A 26,869-nucleotide genomic window follows, 5' to 3' on the forward strand; every position below is an offset into this window, starting at 1 on the left:
ACTCCTAGGGGACTGTTTATCGGAAAATACCACCTTCACATGAACATGAGATAAGTGGCTAGTTTCACTAGTGGATTCTAAGTTATCATACCGTTAAAATTCATAGGTGAATATGAAACTTGTGACTTTTATAAAACGGGTCCAAGATATGAGACTTGAGACTTTTATAACAAGGGCCCAAGATGAAACAGTTGAAACCCTCAACTCACCATACGATTGATTCGGATGAACTCTTCGGGGGATGAAGCCCAAGGGGGCAATTCGATATCCCCCACCGCCGTCCCATCCTCCTGTTGGCCCAGACAGTAGCGGTTCGAGTTCACAAGAATCTCAGGCAGAAAGAAGAACTCTGGAATTAGTTCCTGAAAAAGAAAACAAGATATTGAGAAAAAATAACACGTATTTCTTATCAGCTAATATACGAGTATTCCTCTTCAAATTCCGTAGTATTGTTGTACATCAGAATAATTCAATTTCTATTATTTCTATTCACAAATGTTTTACCAAAATATTTTCTTGTTGGTAGGCGAAGGGGAGCCGCAGGGCTAGCAACTGAGAGGGGTCGAGTCAAACGAGGCCCCCGACAGAAGAGGACTCTTCTAAAAGCACAGAGAAGCGACAGTGGAGGACTGAAAATCAGTCCTCAAATGTCGCAGTCCTCGACTGTTGCGTCCCCGAAAAGAATACTCATTCTCGAATTCTTGAAAAGGATATTCGTTTGTCACTGGTTTCAATGAACGAATTTCCTTCTGCTATTTAGATCTTCGGTAAATATTTTTGCAGTACAGTAGTAGAAGTCATCTGTTCTTTTTATATAGCTTTCATTGGATATTTAAATCAATTATTGTCAAAATATTTCTCATAATAAATCAATAATATACCTTCACATCAGACGTATCACGTTGGCAGTTTTTCCATGACATGGCGATTGACGAGAATAACCGATTCGGATGGTCGAATTTTCCTCCTTGCAGTGCTAGGAACATTGTCGTAAACGGCTCCTGCAAAATTAATAATACATTATAAATATTATTGTCAATTTATTGTTGGAAGTCTAACCGCATATAAAATTGACAAATAATTGTGAAGAGATCAGTGACAAAATTAAGAATCCCCTTGATAATAAATTTTCAACTTGTTTCATCAATATAAATAAAAATATGTTGTATGTTCATGAAAATGTACGGAAGTTTATATTGCAGTTGCAATTTCCATTATATTCATCATATTAACATAAAGTTATAATGTATGTGAAAACCAAAATTGTATGATAGAGACGAAAATTCAAATATACATGAGTACAATACACAAACCAGAGTTATCATATAATGAATGACTCACAATAGTGGATTATTTGAACAAAAACCAGATTATATTGAAAGGAATTTTTATAACAGGTTACCACAACTCCTTGAAATTGATGATGATTTGAATATCTTCAAAAAAAAATTGAAAAATATTCAGTCGATAGGATATTTTTATAGTGTACAATAATTTCTTTCAAACCAAAACTAGGATTGATTTATATTTACTTAATTTACTAAGTGTAGAGTATGTATTATTTGAAAAAATGTATTATTATGACGTAATATAAAAAAAAACATTCAACAAATAAAGTCATCAATGGATGAACATAATATAAATAAAAAGTTTCTGTGTTCATATCCATTTGGTGAGAAACATCGCAACATTGAAAGAAAAAACAGGCCCTAAAAAAATAATAATTTTTTTAATTCATAAATTACAATGAATAAAAACTAAAGAGACTTGAGATATTGTCTCAGTCTAAATAATAAAAAAATATTATTTCACAGGTGCATGCTTGCACATTTGAGATAATATTTTTGATCGAAATAAAGTGGATTTTTTGACAATACCTCAAGTCTCTTCAATTATGGAAAAGTTAAAAGTTCCACAACATCAATATTTACTCTACAAACTTATTCAATAAATAAAACCATTTTATCTTGCGGTGAATTTATGAAACTAGGCTACTTAACGGAGAGCTTCTGGTCTGCGGAAAGAACTGCATAAGAAACTAAAATTATAATGAGTTCTATTTCAAAATTATGACGGATGTTTGACAAAGCGTTCAATTATAGTAGAGACAGTAATAACTGTCAGGTAAATCAAATTTTAACTGCTCACTTTGTTATTTGACTTACCGTGATTTAACTTTGAGAATACAGAAATACACTTCAGCTAAACTTGTGGTGTAAAGACAATATCTTGAAAAATTAAATTCTATTTCTTATCAAATAAGAGGAATAAATTTATTTTTTTATCAAATGAAGAATATTTATTTGATGATTTGATGAAATAAAAACACACATATATTGTCAAATTCCACAGTTTTATTTTGTATGTGCGTTTTTATTTCATTATGGAACGGTTCTACAACATTGACAGTGATTCAGTAAGATTGTTAATAGTTTAATATCTACCTAAGTTTGATACTAAGGATTTTATGTTGTTTTTACGAAGGATGATGTCCACTTGAACAAAAGTCTTGTGCGTGGATAGTGGTAGGGATAATGATTAGTCCTATCACGTATAACTCAATCGTAACGTGTTAATCACGTGACGCTACGCCAAGCAAACAATCGCAATCAGAAACTTGGCACCATCAACAAATCCTGTCGAAGATTTAGTGCGCTCACAAAAATGAAAAATGCGCTTTTAACTGTTCCAAGTTTGTTTGAACGAGAATTTCTTTTGAAGACTTAATTGACTGTCAACCGGCGGTGAAAACGAAGAGGGAGAACAGAGGAAAAAAGAAGAAGGGGAAGAAAAAAGGAGAAGGATAGAGGAAGGATTTAACAGATAGAAAAAACAATATTAGGATTCAAGTATGCTTTATGAGGGGTATTTGAGTGAGTATAATTTTAGATTGTCACCCTCTTTTCACTAATTCTACCCTTTTCCTCCTTGTTTTCTTCTTCTTCTTTTTCTTCTTCTTCTTTTTCTTCTTCCTCTTCTTCTTCTTCTTCTTCTTCTTTTCTCTTTTATTTTTCTTCTTGGTTTTCATCATCATCATTATCATCTACTATTACTTCTTTTTTTCTTTTTCTTCAATCTTCTCTTTTCATTTCATAAAATCTCTCCCTTTCTTCCTCCTCTTCCTCTCCCTCTTCCAATTCCCTTTTTCTCCTAAACTTCTGTCCTCTATTTTTGTTTTACATCTCTCAAAATCTCCTGTTATGCACCTTCTAAAAATACAAACAAATCTCCACTAACTGCCCAAATTTTTCCTGTCGACAGCGACAAAACGATACAAGTGTCTTTCTGTTAGTTTTATATTCGGATGCATCGTAAACGTTTACATGGTCATTTAACATTGGAAATAAACAGAGAAAAACATAGGAACCAGCATCACTTTTCACTGTCATAGAAAACAAACAAATTTCAAGTAGATGATCAGTTTTAGGAGCAATAAGGCTAGCTACACTCAAATTGATTTTTGTTCGTACGATATTTTGCCGTCCTTAAAATTCTTTATATTAAAAGTAAGTTCGTATGGCTTTTGTTGGTGGGGAGTCCCTTGCGGGAAGGTCCCACCGCCTGAATATAATATAATTTAAGCCGTCAATGAGCCTTACGACTGTCATACTTCAGCCGAGACCGACAATTTAACGTGCGCATCCGATAACTCGGGAGTGATCTGAATAAAGAAAATTCTATTAGATTAAACAGATGTTTTGTCAAGTTCCGTTTGATCTGAAGGAATTAATAAGGACAGCAAAAAAAAAAAAAAAAACGTCCGTCTAAAAATCGATAAAATCACTTCGCTTATATGGGCTACTTGATTCAAATAAAAACTTTTATTATGGTACCCTTTTATTAAAAACTTTAAAATATTTTAACGACTAGTTTCGACCATAGGTCATTTTCAAGTTAAATTATTAACAAATATTAAAAATATAAATATTAAATAAAATTATTTAAAATATTTCAAGTTTTTATAAAAGGGTTCTAAAAGTTTTTATATTGTTTTTATCTGAAGATTGATGTATGTGTAACTAGCGTAACTGGCTTAACTGTAGTTTTATGATTAGTCACTATAAAATTCTAAATTTATATTCATTATTCTACATCATTGAATGAAAATACAGGTGTGTCCAACCAAAAATTGATTGAAAAATAGAGAAACCTGTTTCAGTTGTTGCTGCATTATCTATCAATCTCTAGTAAACAATCAGTGGCTTGACAATATCCAGTCTAGAAATTGAAAGAATAAGACGTTGCTGTTGTCAATACCACTATATTTAAACCATCAACGTCTTATTCATTCAATTATGGAGAAATACCACAACATCTCTTACTAATTAGAGTTTGGAGTTTTCTGTATATTTGTAATTGATTTCATTTAATTCAGAAGTATTTTTTCAATATAGAAATGATTTTAGTGTGTTTTGAATTGTAAATTGAGTGGAATTGAAGAATGTTGAAGTAACACATAACCTATCTACATTTGGATTGTTGTAAAAATTAGAATTAAAACGTTTTGGGCTTATAAGCCTGTGCTACTTTTCTGTAAGTTGAGTATTTCTGAATGATTAAATGATCTCTCCTAATACAACAAATTATAAATGTCCAATCTTTTTATTCAGTATGGATAACTACCACATTATCACCTTCACAGCTACTCATAAAGTATTATACTTTACATTTTAATATTCTTATATTACTCGGCACTTTGGTGTTTCTACGAAATAAATTTTCAAAAGTATGAAAAGTACTCCAAATAAAACTGACCACTCGTATCAACCAGTTGAGTACAAAGGCAGCCGTGGAGTAGTGGGTTCCAAAATGGAAGGGGGGACTTTCCGAGTGGTCCCATGAGTTGTAGCGCTCCTCGAAGTAGGCTCTTCTACTCGGATTCAGTGCTCCGATTGGCTGAAAAATGAACACAAAATCAAATTAATGATCAATAGAGAAATAAAAAAATTGTTAATTGTTTCAACGTTCTAATCGACTTCAAAATATTTCAACTGTCACTAAGATAGGACAAAAATGATTCAACGCTTTAATTGGCTGCAAAATAATATCTGAATTAATGAAATTGTTAATAATAGAAAATGGAATTGATCAAATAGCTCCTTTACTTCATTGAGTATTTTCTAACAGAACTAAATGTTGTAACCAATCTAATATATCTCCAGTTACAAATTTTATGAAAAATTAAATAATTATCATACAGCAGTTGTTGTTTGAAAAAGTTGCATAATGCTTGTTATGCAGTACTCGAACTATTATAAATTCTACTCCACTTATTTCAGTTCAATAATTTATTATCTATTCATGTTGAAACCAACATATCTTTAGCTATAGAATCACTCTACAATACCTTAGAGAGGATATCCCATTGTATAGGGCGTCTATGTTCCAAATTTCAATGTTAACTCAAGGTGATAATCCTAGTAGTTATTTTTTCGTGAAGCTATGTGACGCTGGTAGTATCTCATACTGTGCCGTTCTAACAATGTCACAAGGCCAGAACAGTAATAATAGACAGTAGTTCACAGTAATCGGCTTCAAATTCGGAACATAAACTACCTATACCATGGGATATCTTTTTATGCTCTTTTTTCTATGAAAATACTAACTTAGGGTGAGAAAAGTCGATGTGCAAGCTTGGAAATGTTGAAAATAATGAATGTTTTAAATGGGTCAGAACTATGTGCGCCTCCATTTAAATACATGCATTACATTCATCACTCTCAAGCTTGAATCTACCTTCGCCGCTTCACCATTATTGAACACTACCGTTATAACGTGGACATCACTATAGGTGAATTTATTAACAATGCTATTGCTATCCTTGTCTATCATTCAACAAAGCGGATAGCGCTATCTCTTTCTCGCTTCGCTCTGTTGCCAGATCATCTTTTAACAATGTAGAATTAAAAATTAATTAACAAAATATTTCATCGTAATTATAAAAATTCATTATGAATTATTGAAAATTATAAATTCTTGCTTAATAGAATATAATTGATTATTTGTTTGATAATACGTCAATTATACATAAAAACAGTAATTGAGTAATTAATAAAATATAAATCCGATTTTGTTCTCACAATAAACTCTACACTTAATTATTATAATCTATGGGCACTGCTAACAAATATGTAACCAATAACATTAATATTGAATGTATAAGGAGACAGTTAATGTACATAGGTACTAAAATAATAAACCTCATTTCAAATCACTTTCTCATGGACAATAAGATCAGCGGAAAAATTAAACTGGATATTAAAAACTGGACATACAGTAATTTCTTCTTCCATTTAGATATATGACTCGAGATTTCTGTTCCAGCATTGTTTTTTCATTTTTTAGTGGACTCGCTTACCTTTATTTTGAGTACCTATTCCTCTGTTTTCTTCCTTCCCCCCATTTCTCCCTCCCCTTTTTTCCTCATTACTTCTCTTCCCTTCTTTGCCTGCCTATTACATGGGAAACCATAGTTGGCTAGGTATCTTCCTTTCTTTTTTCTCTTCTCCAACACTCCCAACCACAAAGCCCATGGTTTTTTATATTTGTAACAAACATTTTATCGTGTTTTATCTGTTTCGTAATTCTTTTTAATTTTGTTTTGTCTTGTTTTGTGTGTTTTTAATAAATTGAAATTGAAAATTGAAAATTGAAATTGAAATTTTAAACGAGAATAAACAGTTAATATTACATCAATGAACCTGTATCAGCTACCGTCTATAGACGGCATTGACAAGACAGAGGATCGGCAACGTTGTTCTCTTATCTTTCTCCACTGCCATTATAACGTGGACCTCACTATAGGGAACAGAACGGTCAGGTCGATATTCAGCTTCCAGTGTAAGTCGCGATTGTGATTGACCTCCATGTAACACAAAAGCATTGTAAAGCATGGGCGTGAAAAGGACGGTTGTCTCGATTCACGTTCATCAGGATAGCATTCAAATGTTTCTATCAGCTGATTAGTGGTATCGATTTAAACAGAAACCTAGACTGCGATCTACTTGTTCTGTTCCTTTACATACTTCGCCATCCACTAACCTTTAGACATCCACTAACCTTTAAACATCCACTGACTTTGATGGATAGACCTTTTATGAATTAATGTGATCGAATCAATATAGATAGAAGTTTAGCATCTAGAAATATGCAATATTAATAATTGTGACTGGCATGGGATTGGCTCACCTTGGATAGATCTCTGTAATTGGACGGAACGCTGAGATCCAATTCTTTGGACTCGTAGTTGGTCAACACCCAGGGGAACACTGGGTACTGATTCAGGTCATTGTATGTGCGACCTGCAAAACAAAACATGATAAGAATAGGTTGAAATTGAAATAGTTATTTGTGCAACTAGTGCGCAAAGTGACAGTTTGCTGCACCGAAAGAAACGTTTACGCCCGAGCCGTAGGCGAGGGCGGAATGGTTTGTTGAGTGCAGCAGAGGAACTTTGCGCACGTATTTCACATTAAGTTTTTTCCTACAGTTACCATTGAATATGAAAAGTGGGTAATTATGGGTAAAATTGCCTGATATCCATCAAATGTAAATCTGTGTAATTTTATTATTGATAAAAACCTTAATTTATTGTCAAATTGAATAAAAATGTTGTCCTTGGATATAATATATAATTAATAATTTGCTCGTTGTGCTTGGTTGCACCTCTGCTCACTATAGCAGCCACAGCAGTCACTGTTACCAACTTCATTTTGATTTTGCTGCACTGTTGCTCCATATAACCTACTAAGTATTTTGCGTTGCCATGTTGCAAATCTGGAGTGCAGAAAAATTTTTCCCGCACTAGAGCGGAAAAGTGATTCTTTGCGTTCTGTAATCAGTGCAGCAATGGCCACTTTTCAACGTAACTGTAGGAAAAAACAATATTCGATAGAATTATTTTAAAACATTTTATAGGCCAGGTTTGAACCAATCTTAACAGCTAAATAAAAATAAGCTCTCCTAGTGATAACTATATGATTTGCAATTTTTTTTATGAATGTAGACTTGAAAGTTTAGGTACCGTACTTTTCACGTTTATAGTTACGGCCCGGGTGACATGGAAAACTGTTACTTTTGATTACAGTTACTGTATAAAGAAGTGATCAGTTCCAAGTTTGCAATGCGATAAGGTAGGATTATGAAGTTTGTTTGGAATTTTGATGACGGATTTGTACCATGTGATCAATCTAGCCAATCAGAAGCGTCGACATATAGTAACTGTCTTCATATAGTAACTGTACTGCTGATCAGCCTGTTATCTAGGGAACCCTTGGTAGATTTGCGATTTCTCTACAGTTTTCAATAGGAATAACAAAGTCACAAAAATATTAAAACTTAAAAGATGATGAAGCTAATATGAGGCTATATCGAAGTATGTTCTGACTCAATGAGAGGATAAAAAGACAAAATAATAATTTGTTGGATGAGGAGGACCAGGAAGAGGAAGAGAAGGAGAAAAATAAGAAGGAAGAGGGTGTGAAGAAGATGAAGAAAGTGGAGAGGATGTGAGAAAGAAGATGAGAAAAAATACAAAAGATGGGTAAGAAGGCTATGTTGAGAGATTGGTCGGGCAGGTAAAGAATGAGGAAGATGAAAGGCAAACAAGAAAATGAGAACAAAAGGACGAACAGAGAATGAGGAAACGGAAAAGGGAAATGAGAACAAAAGGAAAAAGGACAGTACAAAAGAAAGGATAGAGAATCATTATTTTATGAAGAGAGAGTGGAGATAGAGTGAAATGTAAAAGTGGAAGAGAAATTTAAGGAGGAAGAAGAGGAGAAATGAATAGGAGGGAATAGCAAAAATTATAAAAGTGTGAAGGAGATGGCAATTTTTATGGGGAAGAATATATTCGATTCATATTTTTCAAATTTGATGTTTGAGGAGAAGGAGAAGTAGATCAGAGAAAAAAACTAGAAAGATAGACGCGAGGTGTAAACCAAAAAGCAAAGGAAGAAAAAGAAGAAGAAGAAGAGAAGAAGAAGAAGAAGAAGAAGAAGAAGATGTATAAACAAGACAGGAAGAAAACGAAAGCAACAAAAATGCAGAATAATAAAACAGGATGAAATTAGAGTTAAGGGAGCAAAGACAGGGCAACCAGCTATTTTTGTATTTTGACAAGTAACCATTCGCATCGAAAATGACAATGATTTGAGCGCCAGTCTATTGGAAGCGACCTAAAGAGTTGGCAACTGGCTCACTCACTGAATTCCCCATCTGTAATTATTGTTAAATAACTTCTTCTGACTGCCTACAAGCAGTAGATTATTACGGTGGAATGGGTTAAATTTGTCCAAGTTCAAAATCCTCAAATATAACACCCCTAGCTTCCTTCGGGAATATTCGTAGTATATCCGTGGTTAGATTTTCAGTACTGCATGCATATATATAGCAACATACTTATATCTTGGAAGCGTTTATTAGGAAGTAGTTGAAAATATTTAGAGACTAGCAGGTAACCCGTGCTTCACAAGGGTCTAATTAAAAACTTGACAAACTGAAAACTTGATCTACTGAATTCTAGAAGAATTTAAAATAGACCTATAGCCATCCTCTGTAAATTAAGAATTCGTATGCAAAATTTCAAGTTATTACATACTTTTTCTCTAGTAATTCTTTTTCAAAATTTTACATTTTTTAAATTTATGTGTAATATACAAGTATGAACTACCTATATTTTCATTTGTTTTTTACTTATTTCATTTCATTTTTTTCTATTGTGAATATAAGTATGAAGAAGGGCCCCACACAGGATTACCTAGGGGGTTTCATTTAGACTTTGATATACAATGTATTGTGCATGCGAAGGTGTTTGCTACACCAGTTAAGAGTGTTTTTTCTGGAATATTTTGTACAATGTATTTTTGATTGGTTGAATAAATTATTATAATTTCATTTATCTATTTTAATCAGTAGAATAGTTCAGACGTGATGATGCGTCTTTCGTAAATTTCCTATCCCGTACGTGTATAACCCAATTATTTCCTTTATTAAATTATAGAATATTGCAGCTGTCCAGGTAATTCAATCGTACTTCAAAGTTTAAAATCCTTTTCCTAAATTGTATATTATATGGGATTGCCTTAAACAATACATTACTAATTATATCATGAACGTTCTACTCCAATAAATAATCAAATTTCCATTCCCTTTGAAAAATGAATAGCTAATTCTCATTTCTCCATAAATAAATTGTTTCACTCGACAATTTTTCAATTATTACAGTATTTTTTAGTTATCAGTGATGATTTAGTGAATTATTAATATTTGGTTTGGTTTTCAACTTATCTGAATTATTAATTCCCAGTTTATAAATATATTTGGACATAGAATTAACAGAATTTATACAGTGATAAGCATAACCTATTCTTTGACTATTTCTATCAAAATTTGGGAATGGAACAATTATTTTGGGCTACAAGCCTGTGGTTCTTTCCCAAATCATGTTTTATTTATTCATTTATTACATTATCCAGAATTACACAACTTTCAGAAGAGTACCACAGAACGCCCAAAACCCTCAATTCATAATGAGTTGAGAATGATATTGTTTCTGTGAATATATAAATAAATACAGATTTATTTTATTCTTATCAAATAGCGTCGTACTACAAAATGGAGGACACCACAGTGTCGTAAAGGCATCAGCCAATGAGAACGCGTTATGGGCGTGGAAGTGTACTGAGCACCTAAGCCTACTTGCTTGTGATTGGTCGACGCTGTGTGAAGCAGATCTCTCAACTGACATTGAAATCGTCATCAACCAATAGAATAAGAGAGGGTCTTTCTGTGAACAGTCTGCTTTTTTCCTACTCTAAAAAAATATTCCTATTTTTTGTAAAAAAAATTATGCAAAAGGAGAAAAAATGATTTTAATTTTCATTTTCTAAACGTAGTTTCCTTGTTTATTTATCAATTTATTAACAATCAATTATTGTTACAATAATTTTATTAACAATACAAATCAGTATTGGAGCGTTTTGAGAAAGGGTATTATGTAATAAATTATTATTCCAATATCAATTAGCAATTCAAATAATCCTATCAAAATACTAATTCATTAGTATCAGTACCTATAATATATTCCTATTCGGGATCAAATCAAATCAAATCATTCTTCATTGTTGTAAAACATTACAATAATGTTAAAAACAAACGTCATATAAGTTAAAAGAAAGTCAGTTATACAACTGACTTAATCAAAGGCATTCGCCCAAACTGTTTCTAATTACCTTGTCATTAGACTTTAATTGTACTACTACTGATAATTTTCACTTTTTTTAACTTCTATTAAGTGGGCTACCCCTCAACAAACAAAAATGTTAATGTTATCAGTTTATGAGTAATCATGTTATGATTAATTTATATTCAGTTTTTTATAAGAAAGATTACACAATAATTCAAAATTTTCAAGTAATAGCAGTTTGTGATAGAAATTTGAGTTCAGATTTCAGCTACAGAAAACTGCTGAAAAACTAGATTGTCTTAAACTATAAACTGTTCGAGATGACAACATTTACATATCATATAATGGAAGGGAAGGAACACATAATAAAATTCAGCAAAACGAGCAATATTGTGGTTAGAAATTTGTCAACGAAATTTCGCGACAAGACATAAAAATCTTGGAGACATTTTTGGCTATCAACCATAAAAATATCAAGTATATTGCTGGGTGGTATGAAGTGTGAGGAATTTATTTCTAGAATGTTTTCGAACTCTCGTTTCATGTTTGACAACATAAGTTTACTATTTATTTCATTTATTCATATATATAAATATTCTATTTCGTGTAGTGGGAATTGAGATTGGATTAATTAGTTTATCGCTTTTGAAACTGGAATATTATCAATGATCAAACTTGGAAATCAAATATACATTGATATTGAATAATAAAGTATAGATGATGTACAAAATATAGTATTTTTTGTTTATTTTAGAATCATCAGATTATTGAAAAAAAAACACTGAGTGTTTGTTGTACAAATGCCGGTTAAATTTAAATCGTGATTAATTCCACGAGAATCAATCAACTTTCCTTCCAATCAGCCTTATTTCGAAAAAGGCTTCTCTGACTGATTCTCATGATATTAATCACGATTAAAATTTAACCGGCTTTTGTGCAACCGGGCCAGAGATTAAAAATTGTATCCTCTTCTCAATTCCAAAAATTAGTTTTTCAAATATATCACTCTGAAAACCATAAAGTATGTTAATTGACAATGTTGAACTTCTAGTGTTGATGAAGAAGGAACCCAAATAATAAAATACGAATTAATTTAGATTTATGTAATGATTTGGAGCTATACATTTGAGCTACACATCTATATTTTTAATAGAGAATGACTGAAGAATCAAGTTCTAGTGTGCCTTACTATGGAATAGAGATCTCAGTTTGAAAGTTATCTTATACCAACATGAATCTCAATTTAACTCAACACTGACGGAAATCACAATGTATGGGAAAAAGAAATGCCCATACACACAGAGCAAAGAGTTTATTAAGATGAAAGACCAACATTTCCAGTGTGATAAGTTCATGAATTGTGCAGGAAATATTGATAAATTTAATAGGAGTTTATGATGATGGTGAAGTGTCTGAAAAAAGAGATAGAAAAGGAAAAGAAGAAGACAGTGAGAAGGAAAAAATGAAGAAGGTGAAAAAGTATAGAAAGTATATGAAGAGGAGAAGAAAGGAGAAGAAGGAAAAGAAGAAGAAGAAGAAGAAGAAGAAGAAGAAGAAGGAGAAGGTAGAGCAAAAATAAGTGAGATATCTTAATTGGGCTCGGGTGGCGCTTAACTACACGTTCAAAAAAATTGAATGACTCCACAAGGAGCTTTGCAAAGATGCTGCCACTTAATACATGAGAGAGACAGTACGCCTCATTTCAACACAAAATGGGTTTCCGGAAATATATTATATTTTTACACCAAATCCCTCCTCCCACCCCTGACCGCCCCTCCAAATAGACCACCTAATGGTTCACATCCCTCCAAACCCATAAATTCACAACTCACATACCATCTATCAACAACTTATCCCATCTCTGTCACCCACTCTCTGACTTTCTCTTTCTCTCTCTCTCTCTCTCTCTATCACATAGTCTTACTGTCTTCGATTCTCTTACTGAATCAGCCTCACTCCATCTCTTTCTGACTCTCGATCACTCTCTCTCTCTCTCTCTCTCTCTCTCTCTCCTCTCTCTCTTATCTCGCTCTCTCTCTCTCTCTCTCTCTCTCTCTCTCTCTCTCTCTCTCTCTCTCTCTCTCTCTCTCTCTCCAACAGTCTTACTGGCTTCGATTCTTTCACTGAATCGGCCTCTCTCGCTCTTTCTCTTTCTGACTCTCAATCACTCTTTCTCTCAATCCCTTTCTTCTGGAGGGGCGGGTGTTGATTTTTCAAAAAATAACTGACGACATATTTGTGTGATTTATGAATGACATAGTTATGATTTAATTACAAAAAGTGACGTGCGTTGGTTGGTGAAAAAGGTTGGTACGTGGTGGGTCTGTGGTGCAACTCCTTGTTAGGTCTTGGGATTCGGGATAGACTGGTTTGTGAAAACCTTTAGTTTGCAGAATTGCTCTCATGAAGCACAGTATTGCTAGCAGATTTCACAGAATCCAGAGAGCCTGTGAGCTGATTGTGTAAGAGAAAGAGCGAGAAAGAAAGCGAAGGCCTATTTGATAGAAAAGGCCTATTTGACCAATTATAGAGATTGATAATTTTCTTCTTCTTCTTCTTCATGTGCCGTCTCCATGGCGGAGGTTGGCTATCATGATGGCAATTTTCACCCTGCTTACAGCTGACTTGAAAAGTTCATTTGAGGTGCACTTGAACCAATCCCTTAAATTGCGCAACCAAGATATCCTTCTTCACCCCACTGACTTCCTACCTGTTATTTTGCCTTGCATAATGAGGTGCATTATTCCATACTTGTGACCTCTCATTATGTGACCCAGTTACCTTAATTTGCGCTCCCTGATTTCACCAATGAGTTGCAGTTTCTTACCCATTCTCCTCAGAACCTCTTCATTTGTAAAATGATCGGTGTATGAGATTCTCAGCATTCTGCGATAGGTCCACATCTCAAAGGCTTGTATTTTCTTCTCACCCCATCTATTCAATGTCCATGCTTCCACACCATATAATAGTACAGGAAACACGAAACATTTAAGGAGATGCATTCGTAATTTGAGCTTGATGTCTTTTTGATAATTTTGTATGATTGTAAAAAATGCATTTCGTTTTTGTTAAATCCTAGTTGGATAAGTTAATTATCTACAGAATTTTATATAATGTAAAGTGTCATTTATGATGATGTCAAAATAAGAGTGGTTTGATTGATTGAATCAGCATAAAAACGGCAACAGTGTGCTCCTATTGTAATATTCAAATTACATTAGCCATAAAGCCCCGTGCTGCAAACTAAGATTTGCACTGATTAGAGCTCAATATATTCAAGAAAATTATACAATTTCAATTCAAATTTGAACAAATCTGATAAAGTTGTAACTTGAGACACATATTAATTTATCATTTTATATTATTAATATTATTTCTTAATTCATTATTCTATAAACGTCCGTCCTAATTGGTTCTTTTCTAATTCAAATAAATATAATTTTATAACAGTAAATAATACTAAACTGATAAATTTTCCCGTAGAAACAACTCCAACAGGTCCAATTGAAGTGGAAGGGCTTATGAACATTCTTAATATTTGGGCTAAGTTGCAAGAAAGCCTGTTAAATTTAATAAACCGTAATTGAATGCCGAGAAAAAAAATCAGAGATACCTGTTTTGGAGAGAATTACCTCATTTTTAACACAATAATTTCTCCTAAACCAATAACATCAACATTTGTATGTTGAGGGGTAGCCCACTTACAACATAAACATTAAAGACAGTGAAAATCTTTCAGTACCAAGTAGTTTCATTAAATTCTAATAAAATAGTACGTAATTAGAAACACTTTTGGACGAATGCCTTTGAAAGGATTCTTCTCTAATTGGTTCTCGTGGCATTCAGAGTTATGATTGAAATTTAAAAGGTTCTGTTCAATCAAGGCTTATTCCTCAACCAGTGATTGATACTCACAAAACAAACTTGTCTAGTTCTATAATATTAGTTGTGAAGTGTGTTTGTTTTTTTGTGGAAAATAAAAATTTCATTTGCAGTATGAACTAGCCTTCATCTACATGATTCTTAATGCAAATGGCAACATTGTACCACAGACAAAATAAGTAATTTTTACTTCCTAATTAATAATAATATATTATTAATTATATTAATTTACTTCCTCAATGATTGTACCATAGAGAAAAGATAGCATAAGACGATTCTCCATGGTAGTCTCCCATACTGTGCCGCTCGGACAATCTCACCCAGCCAAAACAGTAATTTTAGACAGTAGTCGACAGTAATCGGCTTGAGTTTGACAAAACACCGACTTGAAATTTGGAACATAAACGACCCATACCATGGTACATCTTCTTATGCCATCTTTTCGCTATGATTGTTAGTAGGCCTACACACCAGCATATCAGTCACCATATTTATGATGTGAATAATGCAATGGCAACATTTTACTCACCAGCAATAGTGTTGAGGAACATCAAATACTCAAAATTCGAAATTTCGCGCCGTTGCCACTTCTGCGTCATGTTCGAGTTGCGCATGAGCTGTCGCGCCGACATCATCGACGCACGCCTCGTCTGGGGGATGCCGTATTTGATGCCAACGCCCCACTCTGGGCAAGGCCTTGATCACCTTCTTCACCGTCGACTGGTCCGGGAAGGCGAACATTATCGACGCTAAAAAAGACACAAAACAACATAAATTAGGAATAAAACACAGAGGAAACAACATGAAAATTTGGTTGGAAATCAAGGAAATTGGTTTCTTGGTCCAGGAATGCGAACATTATCGACACTGGAACAGGCAGAGAACGACAGAAATGAAGATGAAAATCTAGAAAAAACTCAGCTAAAACAAAGAAAAATCACCATGAAAATTAGGTTGAAGTTAGGATCGACGTAATTGGTTTCCTGAAAGACTTTAAGATTCACTGTTAAAGTCCTTGAGAAGAATAAAAAGGAAGAAATATCAAGACCAGAGAGGAAAAAAGGAGAAATTGGGATAAAAATAGAGGAATTCGGTCTCATTAAAGGATAAATCATTCACTGATATGAGTCCGTGAATGGAAAGAGTGGAAGTATCATGCCGAAGAAAATATAATAAAAAACAGCTAAAGCAGAGACAAATCAGAATAAAAATCAATGAAAATAGTTTTATGGGAGACTATATCATTGACTGATAAATGAGTGTCCTTGAAAAGAGTGATGAAATAGTTCTGCATAGATTATATCATTAGGCCTACTGATAAGTGTGCCTGTGCCTGAGTGTTACTCAGTGTTATAGTATATTTCGCACCTAGAGCAGAAAATGAGATTTTTTCGGCAGAAAATGAAATTTTTTCGGCACGAAATCGGTTTTGGACTAGAAAAGATTGAGAGCTGGAAAAACATTTTTGCCCGTGGTGCGAACGCTATTTTTCGCCACACACAAAAATAACAATATTATATATATATATATATATTATATATATATATATATATATGAGAAAAGTTGTTTACTAAGCACTTCCGAAAGCAGAAGTGGAAGGTGATAGCTCTAGCAAATCTTAGGTAATCTGAATATCAGGAAATTGTCCAAGTATTTTTATTTTTTATTCTGATTTGTCTAAATAATCTAGAAGATGATGTTCAATTATGTGTGAGGTTGAGTTTATACTTTTTATTCTTGCAATGGCAATAAGATGATATTATTATAAATGTTTTAATTATTGAATAATGAACACAAAATGAAAAGCTTTTTGATCAGCTGTTTTTTGATCACCTTCTTAGTTCCATGTTAGCGGCTGGAAAGAGTACTCTTTCCGGCCTAGGCCGGAAAGAAACCTGTTCTGACTTCAGACGAGAGTCGTCTGCAAACAATGTCTTTCAGATCTACGTAGGGACTGGAAAACATCTGCTTTCTGTGCAGTATAATATTTCCATGAAGAAAATGAGCAGGAGTAACGAAATTTCATTAATACGAAATGCCGAAGCATCTTAATAGGACAGTCAATAAATGATTAAATGAAGAGAGGAATGGAAAAAATAGAGAGAGTGAAGGAGCATTTTCCAGTTGCAGCTTTGCAATACTCCAAAACCACACTCTTTCCTTGAAGGGTGATCTAGGATACTCTGTTCCTCCATTCTTCTTTTTCACCTCCTTCTTCTTCTTCATCATCTTTCTCTCCTCCTTATTCTTCATCCCCTTTTCCTTTTTCTTCTTCCTCTTCTTCTTCTTCCTCTTTCTTCTTCTTCTTCTTCTTCTTCTTCTCCTTCTTCTTTTTCTTCTCCTTCTTCTTTTTCTTCTTCTTCTTCTTCTTCTTCTTCTTCTTCTTCTTCTTCTTCTTCTTCTTCTTCTTCTCTTCTTCTTCTTCTTCTCCATCTTCTTCTCTTCTCCTTCTTCCTCTTCATCTATCCATTCCACTCAGTGGAGTGAGACTGATCTAATTCATCTGAAGCCAGTGCTTTCAACTTTTAACTTCATTACATTGGTCTGCTCCACTCTCACTCACCCTCTCACACACTTCTCTCTATCTCCTCGGCTCCCCTTGCAGTTGTTATTATTGTATTACTGGCTATAATTACATTTCGAGAGTGAGATGCTCTTCGCTAAATTCATTACAGTGGTGGACCGTGTCTGCTTTCTTCTCTCTCATTCTTCCGATTATTCTTCATTACGGTATCCGTCTTCTTGTAGCCTACTTGATGTTCTCATCGTCTCATCCTGGACTCAGTCATTCTTGTTTCTCATCCATGTCTTAGAATGATTCTGTCCCAATTATTCTTAATCATGTTCAAAGTCTTTGTGGTTTCCCAGCTCTGTTGTAATGCAATGGTACTAAAATCTAACACAATGCAGTTCTATACTTCTCAACATAGCTATAGTAGGTCCACGATTTTATAATACTAGTAATTCTGTGAACAGTAGACCTCGCGCTCAGTAGGTTAAATTTACCTGTTGTTATGTTTTCTCAACAATTAATAAATAATTTATCAATTTAAAATGTCTAGGAAAAATCCTAAATAAACATAGAGCTTTCTGTCCTATTGTACCGTGACGTGTCGTCCCGGAATGTGAGTGTGAGCGCTGTTATCAGGTCTGGCTGCAACTGTCTACAACGTTGATGGAAAGATACATTTTCAAGATGTTCGATGTTTTTGAACGGGTAGTATTATAGTCAACTGTCTATCAACGTTGATGGAAAGATACATTTTCAAGTTGTTCGATGTTTTTGAACGGGTAGTATTATAGTCCACTAGACAGCTGATTTATGATGAATAATTCTATAGTCTGATTTTTACTCCAATATTGGCGTATGAAGGAGGCTTCTTTTTTCTTTTATATTATCCTTGAAATGCAAAATTTCCAAAAACCTTGTATATACGACGACGCGCGTTTCTTTAAAAAGAAACATACCTGTCAAATTTCATGAAAATCTATTACCGCGTTTCGCCGTAAATGCGCAACATATAAGCATATAAGAGAATTTGAACATATAGAGAAATGCCGAACCATCGACTTGAATCTTAGACCTCACTTCGCTCGGTCAACTATCATTTGATTAAAATTGGTGTTCCTATTATTGTCTATCATTCGAGAAAGTAGATAGCGTTATACTTTTCTAGCTCCGCAACGTTGCCAAATCGTTTTTTACATGGTAGAAATAACTCACTAGTTTACCCGGCGAACATCGTACCGCCAAAAAGTCAATGTATCTCATGTCATACTTGACTTTATTTGGTGAATCATGAAGTTTATCTGACAATCAATATTTTCATTTACATCTCAATACGAACTTCCTATGTGCTTAAAACTACCGTTTTAATACCAGTAAACAATCTTATCACAGAGTGAAGTGTTTATTACAGCTGGTAAGTTTAGATTCTAAATCATATATTATCACAACATGATCTTGAATCATGATGATCTTCCCGTTCTACGTTAGCCGCTCGGCCGACAATTTCTAAAAAATAGGTCTGTAAAATCGATAAGTATACAATTATTATTAGCCCCCCTATTAAAATTTCTGGTCAGAAACCATCCCCAATATTCACACAACATATTCCCAAAGTTTCATGCCTTTCTGTCAAGTAGTTTTCGAGTCTATAGGGAACAAACATAATAACACACAAACAGACATTCATTTCTATATAAATATAGATTAACAAAATATATTATTTAAATTACGGAGATCAAATCATTGAAAATATATTTTCTTGACAAATAAAATATTATTGTTTATGTTGAACGAGAATGAACAGTTTTGGTACTACATCAGATAAACTGGTCTGAGCTATTCTCTGTAGAAGGCAGTAACAAGGCAGTGAATCGGCAATGATGTTCTTCTCTCTTTCTCGACTGTCATTACAACGTGGACCTTACTGTAGGACAATACACCTCGAACACGTTAATTTATATCTTGAAATTTAGCCACAACAGCCAATGTTTAGATTTTCTTTCCAGACCACACTTTTCTGAAGATACTAGCAAAGAATAGCCATAGATTGGCTATTCTATTATTCTAGGTACTCATTCAACGCAAAAAATATATAAAAAATCCTCTCAAAAACAGCAGAATGCATTAAAGCAATGTGTCAACCAATCTTTGTTTCACTTTTTTGGACTTGTCACATGCCTTAATATCTCGTTCCATCTCTCTTCCACAAATACTTCCACTCACTTTCTCACTTTTTCTAGACTTGCCACATGCATTTGATTCACTTTCATCTCTCTTCCACTCATACCTCCTCACACTCTCTCACTCTGTGCGTCAGTGTGATGAAAACCAGTCAACGCTGACTGCGTCACGTCACGGAACGGTGATTGCAGTGGCGCGTGTGCGCGCGCACTAATTACATCTGTGATGGGGGTGTTCCACAAGGCGCTGCTCCGGCCACCCCACTGTTTCTGCTACTATTTAATCGGGAGGGGTTGCCAGCATTCGTATACACATCGTAATGTGATTTGCGATGACGCCCGTTACCAGGAGAGTGATAACATGTTTGGACAGAGAGGGTGGAGAAGGAGGAGGACATGGAGGAGGAGGAAAGGATGAAGGAGATGAAGTGGTGGGGAAGAAGAAGAAGAAGAAGAAGAAGAAGAAAAAAAGAAACAAGAAGAAGAAGAAGAACAAGAGAGGAAGAAGAAGAAGAAGAAGAGAGAGAGAAGAAGAAGAAGAAGAAGAAGAGAAGAAGAAGATGATGATGTGGATAAGAATAAGAAGAAAAGGGATAAGAATAAGATAATAAAATAAGGAGGAGAAGAGGAGAAGGAGCAGGAGGAATAGGAGGGGGATGAGGTAATGGAGGAAGAAGATGATGTGAAGAAGGTTGTGCTGAAGAAGAAGTGGAATAAAAAGAAGAAAAGAAGATGGATGAGGAAGAGGAGGGGAATGAGATGATGGAGGAAGAAGATGATGTGGAGGAGGGGGAGTGAAGGAGAAGGAGGAGGATTGGGAGGAGAAGGAGGAGAAGGAGGGAAAGGACGAGAGGTGTAGAAAGAGGAGGAGGAGTACGGTTATGATCTGGAAGTGGTGTTGAAGGAATAGTTGGAGGAGGAGGAGGAGTAGGAAATGAAGAAGAAAGAAGTGATGGAAAAAAAATTAAGAACAGATAGATGAGAATCAAAGTAGAGTAATGTGACAAGCAGCAAAAAAGGGTCCAAATATGAGTTGACACATTGTTTCACATTATGTCCTTTTATTGAGAGTGTTATGAATTTGATTATGAGAGGGTCCCTAACTGATAAATTTGATTTGAAGTATCCCTAATGCCCATTGACGACTAAGTTTGAAATTCGTATTTCATCATAGCAGTGAGTCGGCTCACAATTACTTTAAAACAAATATTATCGAGATGCATTTTCCGAATGATAATTTCAAATTCGAGAACAGAGATCAGGTATTAAAAAATATTAAAAACATACATCTCATTCCTTTAAATTTGAGTACTTAACTGAGAGATACTTCTTATTAAGTGGTATCCGACCACTGAAAATTTTGTTGAACTTTGGGGTAGGATATAATTACAATGCTCTTTTCACAAATCAAAACCATAACCATCTCTATTTTTGCTCAATCAACATCTTTGAAAGCATCTTATCATACCTTAGAAATAGTGTCCCAAACTAACGAAGTTACAAAACTATTTCCCTTGTTCCCTTGAAGTCCAGGCAATGAATGCTCAAAAAAGGGTATAGAGGGAAATGTTTGGATAAAATTTTTGACCCAGCAGTTCTGTTTAGGGTAGTAATGAGGTATTCATATCAAAAGTCCCCACCCCTACCCACTGTGCTAAGGGGGTGGGGGTGGTTTGAAAGTACCATTTTATGGTTTATCGCATAAAACTCAAAACCTATGCATCCTAAGGACTTGACTGTCATATAAAAAAGTAAAGCTTACATAATTTCCTACAATATTCATACGACTTTTCTTATATCTCCTCTAGTTTTCTAGATATCTGCGCTTAAAGGTGTGACATTTTTGAACAAAAAAACACGTTTGCCACCAATTTTTTTCTATATTCGCTCTTATAACTTTTTGAAAATCGATGGGAAAAATCTATGCTGATTATGAGCTTATAGAGCATTGCATTCTCTTCAATATGATGTTTAATTTCACACTTTTACGAATTACTCAAAGCTGCTGAACACTAAAGCTGCTGAGTGTGTTCAACCTTTCCTTGACTGGACTATGGTTTTATCAAAGAATGATCCAATACTCGTGTCTCTGTCAATATCAATTTAATTTTCTCTTGTCAATTTATTTTTATGACTGTCGTCACAGCTCATGAACTCTCTTCCTCTCATAACCAACAATATAAGTTGAATAAACAAAGTTGGTAAAATTTATAGAAACAGATTTTATATAGAAGTAGTAGTTTTCCCAATCTAGGATCCATAATAAAACCCACTGTCAAATTATTCTTGCAGAAGAAATATCAAGCTCTTTCCATAATTTTCACCAACCAGTATGAATATTGAGAGAATAATTAAAAATGTTATTAAATTTTCTTATTTATTGGATGAAAATAGCTCTGATCGTAAATCAATTGATTATTCAATTAATTATTCGGTTCTCTTTCAATCTGCAGTGAATAATTTCTCTCAAGTATTTGAAATCAACCACTTTTAATTCATTATTATTGATTTTGAAGTATTCTTATTCAATTTGGTTTTCAACTTCACTAAATTCGAAACTCCTAGTTTATATATAAATTTATTTTGGATTCAAAATTGGACAAAAATCATGAAGTGTAAACATAACCTATTTTTAGACAATTTCTATCTAAATTTGGGAAAGGAACCGTTTTGGGCTTTGAAAAGCCTGTTGTTCCTTCCCCAATCATTCATAGTTGAGAATTATATTGTATCTATCAATGCATAGATAATTAAATAAATAAATAATTGACAAGATTATAACATCTATGAAACAGCCAAGTTTGCTAACTAAGCTCCTCCAAAGTCCCGAAATTTGAAGTGACTCAGCCTCTGCTGTCATCACTTCCAAATGCAGAAAATGAATAGCACGTGTTTAGTAGTAAATCCCACCCAGCTGGAGCCACACCACATTCTAAGCCGGCGTTCACTTCCGTATTGAGACCTAGAACTCCTCAACAGCCGTTTAGAATTAGTGGAGGGTTAAATTTGAAACTTCCCTGGTTGAAAGTGAAACATAAGTTGAATCATTGACATTAGCCTACAGTTATTCATTACAATATTAGGGAATCATAATTTTATGAATTTGTGATTTTAATACAGTTGAATAAATGAATTACTAGTAATAGATCAGTGGATTTGAAACATTGTCAAAGATCTAGTAACTGATCAGTAAGTTCTAAGTTTGATCCTCGTTGAGTCAAAACTTAATCGACTGAACTATAAAGGTGCGTACAGATATATGTGCCGCGAACATGAGCAATTCACTTTTAATCAGCTGATGCCAAGCTTTTTATATCTGTATCTTACCGTTTCTGTAAAAATACAGATATAGTCAGCTGATTAAAAGTGAATTGCTCATGTTCGCGGCGCGTGTATTTGTACGCACATTAATAGTGAGAATTTCAGTTAAAATTCCTACATGACCATTTCTTTAGATACTGAGCAAAGTGGGAAGTTGGGCTGTCTAATCTGCTACATGCAGGCTGCTATATTGAGGTCCACGTTTTAATGGCAGTATACGATTGCCAATAGTGTTGCTATCCTCGTCTATCATTCATCAAATCAGATAGCGCTAACCTTTTCTAACTCAGCTACTTTTTTATATCGTTTCTCAACAATGTAGAAATATATTTAAATAAATAAAATATTCAATCTTAATATAATTTATTATTCAATTATTTGAAAATATAATATATTTTCTTGAAATATGAAATACAATATTTATTACTTTTAACAAGAATGTACTGTTAAAATAACATTAGATATACCGTATCTTCCATAGAAGGCAGTGGGAAGGCAAAGAATCGGCAACGCTGTTACCCTATCTTTCTCAACTGCCATCATTACGTGGACCTCACTATAGTTGTGTAGCTTGATAAGCTACTGATATAGAAACAAATCAATGAAAAATATAAAGGTATTCAATAAAAAAATACAGATGTGTTGATGTTTACATGAGTATAATTGTGGATTTAAGTAAATTTTAAACATTTTTGGCGATTTTGAAGGAAAATTTTTGTTTGGATTTATATTTTGAAATTAATTAATCTGATAAATTCAAAATTGTAGTAGATACATTATTTTGGACTCAAAATAGTGTGTGAATCAAGTTATCATTTTCATATAATCTCTAGACTGTGTATTCCAAACTGTGTATTGGGCGAATGCCTGTTGTTTTACCTGGATTGTATTTGTATATGAATAAATAAATTATTGAGAATGAAAAAATATGTGAATGATCGATGGAATGAATAGTATGACAAAGAATGATTTTAACTAGCCAATAATGGACAAATTTAGAATTCTGAACAAATTTTAATGAGCAAACCACAGAAAACAGACCATGCCTCTCCTAGTTCCACCACACTCTCTCATGATTGGTCAACAATGTGTCTCTAAACTCTACCGTTAGATAGCAGCATTTACGGGGTTGCGGGTTACTGAGCTACTATATAAGCTATCATATATTTCATATATATATTATTCATTGATTCAAGATACACAATTATTTATGAATTAAAATAATTTGTTGAAACCAACCGGCACAGCCCAAAACTGTTGCTCCCTCGAATTTCGATTCATATGATACTGTACTAGTCCTGAAAGAAGGTTATGTTTTTCCACTTCATAAAAATTGGGTCAAATTTATTGAGAAAACACTTACAAACAAGAATTTGATTTTCTCTTAGGGAAAAATTCAAGGAATGAAATTTTGAGGATGATCTTTAGGAAGATTGCAGCAATATCAAAATATCTACTGTTAATAAATAAAAAGTAAAATAAAATAAAAATATCTACCTAATATCCACTGTTATGAAACTCGGAAGCGACAAATCTCTATATCTATAAAAGGCTAAGCCCCGACAGACTGAAATCACACCACAGCCCAAACTACTGAGCCTAAAAACTTGAAATTTTGCACAATTTCTCATGATAGCCTCAAAACATCCACTAAGAAAGGATTTTCAGGAATTTGCCCCCCTGAGGGAGCTGGGGCCCCCAAAAATTTATAATCACAATATGTAAAATCACACTACAGCAAAAACTGATTGTCCTACAGACTTAAAACTTTGCACAAATATTCTTCAAACATGCTAGACACGCACTAAGAACGGATTTTGAGATATTTTGCTTCTAAGGTTTTCAAAGGATGAAAAAGGATCCTATTTAGTAAGGTTATGAACATGGTAAGATGAATGCCATATGGAACTGAGATAATTGACACATGATATTCTAACATATGTTGTAATCATTGGAAAGCTTAAAATAATTTTATCAATCAGCTGATCGAATTTAATTCTTTGCTATAATAAAGGGACGAACTGTCTTATACACGTACGGGATAGGAGAATTATGTTTGACGCATCATCACGTCTGATCTACTCAACTGATTAACTTGGAATTTGGCATATGAATTCTTAATTAACCGAGGATGGTTATAGGCCTATTTTAAATTCTTCAAGATTTCAGTAGGTCAAGTTTTCAGTTTGTCATGTTTTAAAATAGACCCTTGCGGAGCACAGGTTCCTGCTAGTGGACAATATAATTCACCTCTCAAAACAGTTAGTAATAACCCAAAAACCTCTTATATTTCCCTGTTTGAAAACTAAAAAAAGTAGTGTTGATTTAGAGAAATTAACAGGCCGTTAAATGTCGAAACTACCAGCAGACTTGAAAATTATTCCACAGTAAAATTTGAAAACCGTGTCTAATGCTTCTAGTAACTCACTTTTAATGTTCTACAAACGACTTGCTTTTTTGAAAGCCTTTTTAAGTAGCCGATAAAATAACACTAAAACATTGCACTTGCTTTATTACCCTCAATAAATATTAACACCACACAACTATTTTGTAATTTTGGGACAAGTCAATGAAAACTGAACAGTAATATTCTTTATCTGAAAGAAATAGTCATAATCTTCTCATGCAAGAGACTCACCATCAACAAAAAGCCATCAATACGAATTCATTTCCACTTCAGTTACTAGTGTCTATCCAGAAATTTGTTCAATAGTTGGAAAAATGTAAATACAAAACTACACTAAAATTTAAACTTGAATTTTCACTTACTTCTGCTGGCAAGGAAAATCTCGATGGCCACATTTTGGAGAAGGTATCGTCTGGAGAAAATCGCTCTCACTTCCGTGAAAAACCATTTTCCGTGTAGGTGATCGCAGTACTTCAGTACCTGGAAAAGAGAAGAAAATTTCTAAATTAGAAAACAATTTCACAGCTTCATTAACTATGTTAATATAATATTACAATTATTTAATTATTTCACTTCATTAAGTATAAATGAAAAAAAAATTATTATTATTCATCTTCTTCTACTCTCACCTCTCCTCGTTTCTATTCTTTAATCAGATTCTACATTATTCTTCATCTTCATCTTCTCTTTCTTCTTCTTTTTCTTATTGATGTTGTTGTTTTCATCTTTCCTTTCTTCTCCTTCCATTTTTCTACTTCATATTCTCACATTCACTTCCTTATCACCAGCTCTCAATACTTCTAATCCTTCTTTCCACTTATTTGCTTTGCAATCTTCACTTTCTCTTCATGCGTTTTCTTGTTGTCTTGTCACTTCCTCCTCCTCAATTATCTTTCCCTTGATAATAATATTCTCCTCACTTTCTTTCTATTCCTTCCTCCCTTCAAATTTCCTTCTTCTCCTCCTTTCTTCTTTTCTTCTTCTTCTCCTTCTCCTTCTCCTTCTCCTTTCCTTCTCCTTCTCCTTCTCCTTCTTCTTCTTCTTCTTCTTCGTCTTCTTCTTCTTCTTCTTCTTCTTCTTCTTCTTCTTCTTCTTCTTCTTCTTCTTCCTCCTCGAACATTATCAAAATCACTTCTGTTGTAACATAGGTCAGTATACCCTTCGATGACCTTGGTTTTGATTAGTATATCGCAAGTCCGACATGACAGCTATAAAAAGGGACTCCATAGTATTATAGTTTGAACAATGAGGGCCTTCTCAGGTTTCCTGACAAATTAGGCTGGAAATCTGATATCCGAGCACTGGCTAAACACGTGCCTGTACACTGGCAAGGGAGACTGTCATAATAGACTTTGATGCCAGAACATTCATGAAATACTTTT

General features: G+C 33.9%; 1 protein-coding gene across 1 annotated transcript in view; it reads right to left on the reverse strand.

Annotated features, from left to right (window-relative positions):
* The window catches only part of LOC111052237 (neurobeachin), a 790,401-nt gene that overhangs the window by 15,497 nt on the left and 748,035 nt on the right, over positions 1–26,869 (reverse strand). The window contains 7 exon segments of the mRNA XM_039439449.1: positions 210–362; positions 882–1,001; positions 4,756–4,896; positions 7,189–7,301; positions 15,600–15,750; positions 15,752–15,819; positions 25,850–25,967. Of these exon segments, the coding sequence (XP_039295383.1) occupies positions 210–362; positions 882–1,001; positions 4,756–4,896; positions 7,189–7,301; positions 15,600–15,750; positions 15,752–15,819; positions 25,850–25,967 (864 nt within the window).

Source organism: Nilaparvata lugens, chromosome 12, assembly GCF_014356525.2.
Source record: "Nilaparvata lugens isolate BPH chromosome 12, ASM1435652v1, whole genome shotgun sequence".
Taxonomy (NCBI): Eukaryota; Metazoa; Arthropoda; class Insecta; order Hemiptera; family Delphacidae; genus Nilaparvata; species Nilaparvata lugens.